This window comes from Odontomachus brunneus, unplaced genomic scaffold (assembly GCF_010583005.1).
Source record: "Odontomachus brunneus isolate Ranch 3 - 2012 unplaced genomic scaffold, Obru_v1 Obru_scaffold_093, whole genome shotgun sequence".
NCBI classification, from domain to species: Eukaryota; Metazoa; Arthropoda; class Insecta; order Hymenoptera; family Formicidae; genus Odontomachus; species Odontomachus brunneus.
In genome coordinates, this window is record NW_022639543.1 from 247,803 (window position 1) to 258,335 (window position 10,533).

A 10,533-nucleotide genomic window follows, 5' to 3' on the forward strand; every position below is an offset into this window, starting at 1 on the left:
TTAAATTGTTGTAACTTTTGAACGGTTCGACTACAAACGAAACGAAAATCACTACAAACAACTACAAACGATTTAGAAACGTCACCCGCTTGCAGATTTGAGATATCTCAAAGTGGGGTGCTACTCATTTTTTTAAATTTCTATAATTTTTAATGGATGGAACTACAAACGAAATTATTGTTACTACAAACAACTACAAACAAAATGCTAACTTTTTACGTAGAAAAAAATTATTTTTTCAAAAGTCGGGTGCCAGGTTCACATAGCTCTCAGTGGTCGCATATCTGCCCTTCCCTGCTCGATCATGTGAATTATTTGCGATCGCAATTACGACAGGACTGGTTATCTACGTGCCGCGACGGCGTCGACGACTCCGACAACGCCAGTAGGCTCGTAATTCGCTCGTTGCAATTGCATCTCCCACCCACTCGCGCGTCCGTTGCACCGCGCGCGACGACGGCCCCGCATGCGACCAAAGCGGTGGCGTCTCGCGACGGTCCGTGTATCGCGACGAGAGTCGTCTCTATTGTCTCTTACTTTCCACGGGACATCGTCGTGTTTCCAGAACAATCGGACGGATTGTTTGGCAAATCAGGGGAGTTACGCAAATTGCGAAATCGAGGCTGTGTGCTCAACTTTCGTGGAAAGTGTCTTTACTTGAGGTCACTTTCATACTCTCATACTTTCATACTTTCATATTTCAAGTTATTTTCATGAATATATAAACTCGAAAGTTGTTGCACAGCGCACAGTAGATCAGTGACCCGTTAAATTTAATGAAAAATACGAAAGTTCACGTAAGGTCCAAACATAACTATTGTATTTGTTCCGTCACTTTCACGTCACTACCATGAGAGCTGTTTACTTATGTCGATGTCGAGTGTGACGCTCGCAAAGTATCAGAAATACACCGATTGTATCAGGGTAATTAACTCACGACTCTCTCGTGAAGTTTCTTCATTATGCTTGATTGCTTAGAGACGTTAACTAACGGCCAATCAAGGTCACATATATCGGCGGATCCTAGTTGTTTATATGTAACGCGTGTCAATACAATGATCCTCGAAAATGATATAAAGACTTGTCAGACAATATTAGTATAACGTCCAGTTCAATATATTCTGGCACAATTATTCTTTTGTGTTGTTGTTTCTTCATTCCACGAATGAAGAAACTTGAATACGATTGATCTGAAATATCCCAGTTTCTCCTTTCCGTGCGACATCTACACAGGAATCTTTAGAACCACCACTCCGAAACTTTTGATACTACTTTTTACAGATTTTAAGTAAAGATAAGCAAATTATATTTGCAGCATATCTTTTTTTATTACGCCAATAAACACAGAGTTTTGTGTCTTTAATTTAACACACATGTACTGGGTTACAATACAAAATGTGATTCCTGTAGTGGGTTACATCCAAACGCTGGTTTAGACAATACGCATAAACGTAATCTTGAATCTACAGCACAACTCTGTTTCAAATAATCAGTTGTGTATGCATTGATTTTGGCGGTCGGTCATTACTCGCGTCTTTGACATTTGCTCGCTGATCGCAGCGCGACGAGTCATAACCTCGATCCGCACGGCATTACGTGGCCGTCGATCTCACAAAAGTATACCGTATATACATACGCGAGACAACTTTACACGTGACGGCATAGCGCGGCCATTTCACGCACGAGAAGGCGTTTACATAATAGATCAGTTAACGACGGGCGCGTAAACCCGCGGCGACGATCGACGTGCGATATTGATCCTTCTCTTCTTTTTCTTTCCCTTACACATTGACACATTTATGGCACAAAGGTCCCACCCACGAAATCCCATTAACGCGTCGCTAGGCGCGCTCCGCCAAAACTGCAAGCGCCGCTGATCGATAGCTGTCGCCTTCCCCCGTGCACACGATAGACGTGCTGCATTTCTCGAGGGGAAATCCCACACTGCAGACCCTGGTAATTGGCAAAAGGTCGGCTGCGGAAATGCTCGCTTTCGGAAACTGCGAAAAGACCAAATCATTTCGAACTCACAAAATCTGTTGTAAAAATTTCTCTGAAAAATTATTTTGTATTCCCACTAGATTTAAATTATTATATCCAACATCCAGCGACGATTTTTACACTGAGAAAAAAAATGGTTGCTCTAGTGAAAAGTGATAGTAGTAATAATGGTGTGCAACTAATACTACGTAAAATTTGTAGAGCAGATCACTATGGTGTCGGTAAGATTTTCAAATATGGCATCATCTTAACCACCCAACATGTCCAAGTCGAAATGTTGAGAGTTAACCTAACCTATGTTAAGCCTTGAATTCTACAATACAGTAGGAGCTAGGTTTAATTCTAATAAATATAATTTACTTCTACTTTGATTCTGATGATGTCCGAAATTTCCCTTTTCATTTTCTTTAGCGTCAGAATAGGTATTGAATGAAATAATAAGGCTGAAAGTAGGATCACAATTTCAACTCGGGTGCACACGATACAGTCAATATTAAGGAAACAATAACGCAGGTGTTGTTGGCCTACACTTGCTCATACATACATATATACTCGAAGGAAAGAAAAGAGATTATCTAGTCGAGAGCGTGCTTGTTTCCTGCATATATCTGGATCAATATTTCACACGTTTACTGGTGCACACAATGCACATCGTGCATCGACGTGCTGGAGGGCCCTTTGACTTGGTCTCGGGAGAGGTAATGCGACTCCGAAGTTGCGCAACGCAATAATGTTCATTGACTAACGAGATGAAATTACATGTAAATAGCGGCTTCCTTGTCCTTTCACGGGACGTAAGAATTTAACACGACGGCAATGCACTCATAACTCTAATCCCGCATCGAAGCCTGCGCCTATAGAAATTACTCTCGTCTGATCATTGAGACATTTAATATCAAAAAATTGATCGAATAATGATATTTTACCGGATAAAAAAATAATATAACAATATAGTATTGTTTTAATGATAATTTTTTTACGGTCAAAACTTCTTTAGCTTGCAATGCGAGAGTATCGACAACTTTTAACTATCTGAACTACTTTAAGATTCTCAAGAACGATTACATTAGTCTCAGTGCATTCACGTAGAAAATATTGCGGACAATTGTTAAGCGATTCTTTGTATTCCATTAGTGATGAAGAGGATTCAAATTTATGAAAATGTTTATATGTTTCCATCTTTTACTTTAGTAAAAATAATAAAAAGTTTTGTGCACACATTACCACTTTGTCTCTTATTGGTCTAATATTGTACTTAAAATATTGTTTGACTAGATAGTGGCATTAGAACTTCCTTAAGTCAGTGGAATTGGGGCACCTTGTACGTACGTGCAGACAAAATTGTGACAGTCGCCAGACACCTTCGAAGTTAACCGGATTGAAGCCTTATGCAACGATTCCGCTTACAAATCGTCCTCAAACACGAGTTCCAGCTCCAGTCGCGTAATCACATAAGCGTTGTTAATGATATTTCATACTTTTTTAAAGATATGCGGATAAGCGGATTGTAAACACATTTTTATATGTGTCTCTGTGAGGAAGAAATTATTTTCTAAAGTAAAACGATTATTAAAACAATTAGCGATTTTTATACATCTTCAGTAGCTTAACATTAGTACAAATATTCTTCTTTCATCAAAAGAACCAAACGGTCATTTTTTTATCGCAAATAGAGATGCCCAATATTTCACCAAAGTTTCGTAACATGTATGTTTGTTGAATGATAAAGCTGAAAATGTAATAATGAAGAATTTAATAATGAAGAACAATATAATATTTTCAGCTGTAGAAATGTGTAAAAATCAATAACCGATAATAACTTCTGACTACTTGGTACTTATAGATAGTCAAGTGAATCAACATGAAAATAGAGAAAATAATGAAAAATCGGCTATTCTATTAAAATAAAAGAAAATAAATAATGTATAGACAGAAAATTCAATATCTCGTTCCTTTTAGGTGAAAAATAGAATATTATTTTAAGAAACAAAATGACAGCTCGTTGCTTCTAGTGCTAAACCTTTGACCTTTGACCTTTTTGGTGTCATGGTAACGTCTGTATTTCTGTGTAAGTTTACACAGAACACAAGACAATCATTCTAAAATTTTAAATTTCAATAATGTTTTATAATTTTACTTGAATATTATAATAGTCTCATAAGAAATATGATATAATTATTTTGGTGATAATAATATGCTCTTCCGACATTTAAAAATATCATGTTCAATATTTTATACTTTCCATTTGTAAAAATTATTCTTAAATAATAAAAGCATATATTTCTCTTTGTTGAAACATATACGTAGGAAATGTATTTATGCGAGTAACTTTGTTTAACGCTATGTAATCACATTTTAAGATTTACATGTCAAAGATAAAGATATATTTAAAACAAGAATGTTCGTGTTTTCTGTGTTTGAACTGAACTAATACTGCACTGGAACTTTGTTCCTTTTCTCTTCAACGCCAGATGAAACACTTGCTTCGTTCTCTTAAAAGACGAAAAGTGCAACCTGGTTCGGCTGAAAAGAACAGATGTAAAGGAGCGCGAGATTGTGCACTCGGTAGGACGCAGGCCTCCTCTCCGCAGGGTGGAGTCGACCGTGAAAAAGCGAACATTATCTACGTCGACTGTACCGGTTGACAATCGGGACTCGAGGCACGAGTCTCTACAGGCAGAGTGTGGTTGCTTGGCAGTCGACGATCGGCAGTCGCGACGACTGTATCGCACGTAGTGTCGCGACGTTTTCGCGTCGATTCTCCCACACCATCCGGAGAGCGATAACCGCCAACAGCAACTCAGGTCAGCTCATCCGCAAATGGCCGGTTAATCGAATAATAATTTCGTATCCTGTGAAATTCTACATATATGCGAAGTATGTCGGATACACGTCTTGCACTGTGAAAAAATTAGCCACGTTATTTATTGGTGTACTCTACACATGCACACACACACACACTCTCTCTCTTTTTCTCTCTCTCTCTCTCTCTCTCTCTCTCTCTCGGCAAACAACATAATCGCCTTCGGCGAAACAGATATCTCGGTAATCCATGAAGGATGTTGTTATACACGATACTTGGTTCACGGTGATATGTATAGGGTGTCGCGAATGAAATCCGTTTATGATGGAGAGGAAAGGAATAAATTCCAAGTATATAAGTCGTTGCGTTTCTTGCGTGTTGTCGTGGTTAAACCTTGAATTATCGACATCCTCTACAGTTTTTCGAGCACGACGTTCTTGGAGTTTCCGTTCTTGGAGTCTCTTATACGTTCCAAAATCGATTTCGGAAACATTAGTTATAAGGTTGGTAGGCTTTAAACTAATCTAGATACGTTCCGTAAACGATCAGCTGATTCACGCGATTAGTTCTACAAAACTACTTTTGTTTATGGAATTATTTTCTACCAATTATAACAGCTGTCGAATCTTCTCGAAGTCTCCGGTCATAAAGTCGATCGCGTGAATCAGCTGATCGCTAATTGAAACGTATCTAGGTTAGTTTAAGGCTTACCAACCTTTTAACTAAAAGCATATTTTCCGAAATCGATTTCGGAACGTACCCTCGACGAACTGCGACGATCTCGACAGATTGATCGGTTCGGGCCCATTGATAAATTTCATTTCACGTCGCACATTTTCACGACAGATCAGACCGCGTCGGGACGAACCGACCGCTTCACTTGGAGGTCTGAATCGGATTTTGGCCGGTGTGAATCGCGCGAAGATCGTCTTGTTCACGGCTCGACTCGCTATCTTATCGGCGTCTCGACGTCACGGCGAAGATAAAAAGAAAGGAAAGGTGTGAGTGTGCGTGCCGGCTCTCGTGGCCCTGGAGTTACGCAACAGGCGCAGACAGCGGGCGTAATGAAGTCGAAGACGAGCGAGAGTTTCGTGGCGAGTGAAAGCAACGGGGTCAAGAAGGACGGTGCCGACGAGGTCAAGCAGAAACAGCTGAAGAAAGGTGAGAACCGGATGGGACCGTCATAAAAATGGCCGAATCGTTGCCACCGACTTCCGTTTGCGACTTCCGTCGCGAATCAAGCATATTTTTCGTTTTCTTCTTTTAACTTCGCTTTGATCGCCATTCGAACACTGATGATAACATGAGGAAATATTACAAACTTAAGGGGACAAAGTGACCTACGTGAACGAAACGCGATAACAAAATGAATTTTCAGTAAGAAAATTGATAGCTGTTATTATGAAAGATTTTATAATGACTGCCTCAAGCAAATATTTCATATTTTCTTTTCGATTCTTCAACACGACTCGTCGAAGTTCGTGTCAAAACTTCATTCTGAAGATCATGGCCCAGTTGTGAAATCCTTTCACTAATTCTTCCACATCGTGCTCTTCTATAATGTCGTTATCTTTAAATTTGGTAATCGTTTCCCCATCATCTCTCAGTGCGTCTGTTTGCATAATGGTTACTTAAACAGGTATTACCGATAAGAAAAATTGGCGCGGTGAAAACGTGTACGGCGAGATAACGTTGAGTAAACCATCAAGATACTTAACGTATCAATATTTTCATTGATCTTTGAAATTTATGGGAACAATGGGAGCTGATATACATAAGAGAATGCATAAGGTAAAAATACCAATGCTTGAATGCTAATAACACCGGTTAATTCTTATTGTTTTGAATTTTAAATATTTAAACTTTTTCATGAATATTCAAACTTTTTCAAAAAGAATTTTGAAATATATATTCAGTATATGTATGCATATTCTTTATTGAAAGTTTCTCGTAAAGATTGAAACAATAAGAATATCCAAAGTACTAGTGTTATATTAATGTTATATAAGTGTCTAGGCATTGGTTACTTTTACCCTTGCTCTGCATTCTAGTAAAGGTTACTTGTTTCACGTATTTCTTCTCAGACAACTAATTGTTATAGCTGATTGTACAAATATAATAGAAGTAGTCTTCTATGTACTAATACCCTTCATGATTCTGTTAACAGCATATTTTAATAACCAAACAAATATGCAGCAACGTGGCTATCTTGCTCTGGTATTGGGTTCAATTGCCGAATAGGGCAAGAAGAACACATATAAAATATGTATTTTGATTAATTACGAGGTCTCCACGAGAGGTCTCCACAGTCCCCCTATTGGCCCTTAAATATGAGCCAATTTTATCTTGTTCGTTTCATATACTCGATCTCAATCTTTTTATGCGTGAATGTTGGTTTTATTTTTCGAAACACAGTATATCATACACTTGCAAAAAACAAGTCTAGCAGTTTATTCGCTTACGATAGAGAATAAATGTATGAGTGGTCCCCTTGATGCGCCATTGAAAATACGTTGCTGAGCTTCACTACCTTAAATTGCACAAGATAACGGTTATCTTCGCAGTTTTTCCCGTACTTCCGATCCGCGGAATCGGTACTATCCATATTGTGTTCCATTCCTGAATAACGGCGCGCTTCGACAGAAATAAACGCGCGTAATTAAAGCTACACACAATAATGCTAAATATCGGTTTCGATAGTTGTTGTAATATTCTACGTCACGATCATCCGCATGCTTATCACGCTCCGTTCACTTCAACTGGTTTAAAGTCGCGTGTCGCGACGACGCGACACGACGCGACACTTAAATTGCACGATGCGAGAAGCCTGCGTATAATATTGTGGTGCCACGATATTCAGGAAAACGACCGGAATATTTGCATGTTTTACGTCGCTTCGCTCTCAGCCGCGAGTAGATATCTCCGTCACGATTTTCGTCGTTCGTGACGCGGCGAATCCGAAGAACGTGACGCGGCGCGCACGCCGAAGGCATTTTTTTAACGTTCTCCCAATACCCCTGGAGAAAATACGTACCGTGCTGTGTAACAATAGCATATAACGCGCGCTACGTCGTACCGGCGCACCTTTAACCTCTTACGCTCCTCTCTGCAATGCCAATTGGAATCTCGTCTGCGTGTTGCTCACGCGAAATCGAACATCTAAAATTTTCAAAAGAGCGTTTTCTTCAATTTATCTTTGAAGTTGACCGATTGCTTTGTGATCTGATATTGCTGACGGATAATCAGAAATAAGGGCGAATTTTACATAAGAATCTTCTCATACAAATTGTTGTCACTGTAAACTAAAATGTAAATTTAAGCTGAAAAAGCACAAAGGCATGTGTAAAGTTAGCCCTCCTTCCAAATTGAAGAAAGCGGATTAGAAATCTGAATGTCCGTCGAAGAGTTTCAAATTGATTTTAGAGATAATTCCGTCGTTTGAACTAGTCAAAATGCCATTTCAAAAAAAGGGGGAGGTATTTCGCATTTCTTGTTAGCCAAAATGACATACAAAAATCGTTCAGTTATGAAGTTGACTCTAATGTAACACATTAAAACATCACGAAAATAATAACGTATCAGTTGTATGTTAATTTTACATTGAGATAACAATCATAAATTAGTGACACAAGGAAGTTTTAACATTTGTACGCGAGATTTTTGTAATTTTGAAGATTTTGTAAAAACAGTGTAAAGTTCAGCTAAAGTTTACGTCTTACATTTACGGCAATTTGTAGGCAAAAACTTTAACCTGACCTCTACCTAAACTAAACTCTGATCGCTTAAAAGTGCGGAATTGCTTGCATTACGGCTGCAAGCCGAAAAAGTGAATAATATATTTGCTTGTGACTCTTTTGTGCATCGTAGTATGTAATTATTGTCATCTCGCTTCGTTAACGTCACCAAGTATGATGAGAGTTATATGTCCGTGGTACGATCGCAGTATGAGAGAGAACGTTTTATAATTCAGTTAATACTCCCCTTCATTTATCGTGGGATACTAATTATCGGCCACATGTATTATTAAGTGACTGACCGGGCGATTGTCATACAATGGGCACGCGTCGGAATATTTATATCTTGTTGCACGGTGTGCAATCGTTTTCTGCAACTTATTGCAGCGTGTTTATAATTATACGTCACCGTGCATGAAGCTTTGCGACTGTGTGGGAAAGCTATTTTTTACTTAAAACAAGTTTTATTTATAGAGATTTTATGTGTTGTGTAATGCGTATTTATATTCTTTTATCTCAATCTTTTATGCTCATCATTTATTATATTTATTTTCATTTTTTGACTATCTTCATCTTTTGTGATCATGTTACTTTTTTATTCTTTTTCTGTATCTGTTTTGTTATTTTTTAATCCAATCAAAAAGTGCTTCTCAGTCAACAAATATTATTATCTTCCGTCTTCCCCCTCCTCGTGAGGTATATTGTACATAAATGTTATATCGCTAAATGTGATATTTTATATATAATACGCCATTATACGTATAATTAGTTTATACGTTTTTTCTATTAAATATTACGTTGCGCTTCTATACGCTTAGCAAAAGCGAAGACGACGAACCGCTACTAGTGATAAGAAATCAGCCACAAAAACCACAGCTATTATCGTCGTATGGCCAGCGTCCTTTAACACGCACTATAATCTCTCTCTTTCTCTTTCCATCGACCAATTTTTATTAAGCCATCATTATGGAAAACGCAGCGTGCTTGTGCTAATCGAGGGAGATGTGGATGACTATCTAAAAATTCATTGATCATCGTAAAATGTTGTAACAGGTGTTTGCGATCATCGAATTATCAATTTCTAGCTGCGATGAATTCATACGTTATTACGTCAATCTGTTATCGAGCGCGTAATCGAGTTTGACGTTTCTACATTGATTAGAGTGACTTTAAGCGCGGACGATAATCAAGATTAACGCATTGTTCGTGAACGATTCTCGCAAGGAGAAGCATATGGTAGAGTGGTCATTATTGATTTTGATGGGCTTCGAATGTGTTCTTTAAGTTTCTTGAAGTGGAATCTCACTCAAAACGAGCGAAAAATTATTTTTACTCAAAGCGATAGCGAAAAACACTCGAAGTCGCAAAAGTGAGTGTTTCACTCAAGTTTAAAGTAGATTCTGACTCCATATAAGCGAATGTTTTAATCAATTAGAGTGAATATATTTCTGTGATGGTGGAGTACATCAGATTCACTTTTCAACTTTAAATGAAAATAATCATCCAACAGTTCACAGTGGAGGATTTAGTCTATATGAGTGAACAATCGTTGGAACTCGAGTGACTCTCTGGTCACTCTTTTCGAGTAAAATTTCTCTAAAAAATTTAGGATATAGAACAGCTAAAAGTAAGACATGTATTTTCATGAAAAAATACGTGTGCTTTTTCGTACGTTCAGGAGTTCAAGTGACCTCGTATATTACGGTTTTTTTTAGACTCTAGGAGCAATTTCAGCAAAATCAGCGCAAAACTCAGATGTAGAAAACTAATCTTAGCGGAAAGAACAGCGGCTGAAATGTTTTTTTGCTTGGAGCAGCGGAAAGCTGACGCAATGTGTCTTGCATATGTTCATTTCATGCTGACTACACGCTCATCATGCGCGTCTCGACGATATCTAAGCGGAAAGTACACGTGTTCTTTCATCTTCCTACGAGATTATATCTGGGTCTTCTCACACAGTATAATATAAGACTATATATATATATATATATATAT

The 10,533-nt window shown here is 38.2% G+C and overlaps 1 protein-coding gene and 1 long non-coding RNA gene across 15 annotated transcripts in view; both read left to right on the top strand.

Moving 5' to 3' along the window:
• LOC116848306 (actin-binding LIM protein 2) overlaps positions 1 to 10,533 on the top strand; it is a 43,588-nt gene that overhangs the window by 6,574 nt on the left and 26,481 nt on the right. For 11 of the 14 annotated variants that reach the window (XM_032824230.1, XM_032824234.1, XM_032824233.1 and 8 more), the window contains exons 2-3: positions 4,473 to 4,805; positions 5,651 to 5,965. The exons of 1 other annotated variant lie outside the window; for it this stretch is intronic. In XM_032824230.1, coding sequence (XP_032680121.1) covers positions 5,869 to 5,965 — 97 coding nt within the window. In that variant the 5' untranslated portion in view covers positions 4,473 to 4,805; positions 5,651 to 5,868. Of the gene's footprint in view, positions 1 to 4,472; positions 4,879 to 5,650; positions 5,966 to 10,533 lie in introns of all 14 variants that reach the window. 2 more of the 14 variants (XM_032824231.1, XM_032824232.1) reach the window with 2 other exon arrangements.
• Positions 282 to 4,400, top strand: LOC116848308. The gene is made up of 3 exons (XR_004378940.1): positions 282 to 2,222; positions 2,413 to 2,699; positions 3,277 to 4,400. It is a non-coding gene; the product is annotated as an uncharacterized LOC116848308 (long non-coding RNA).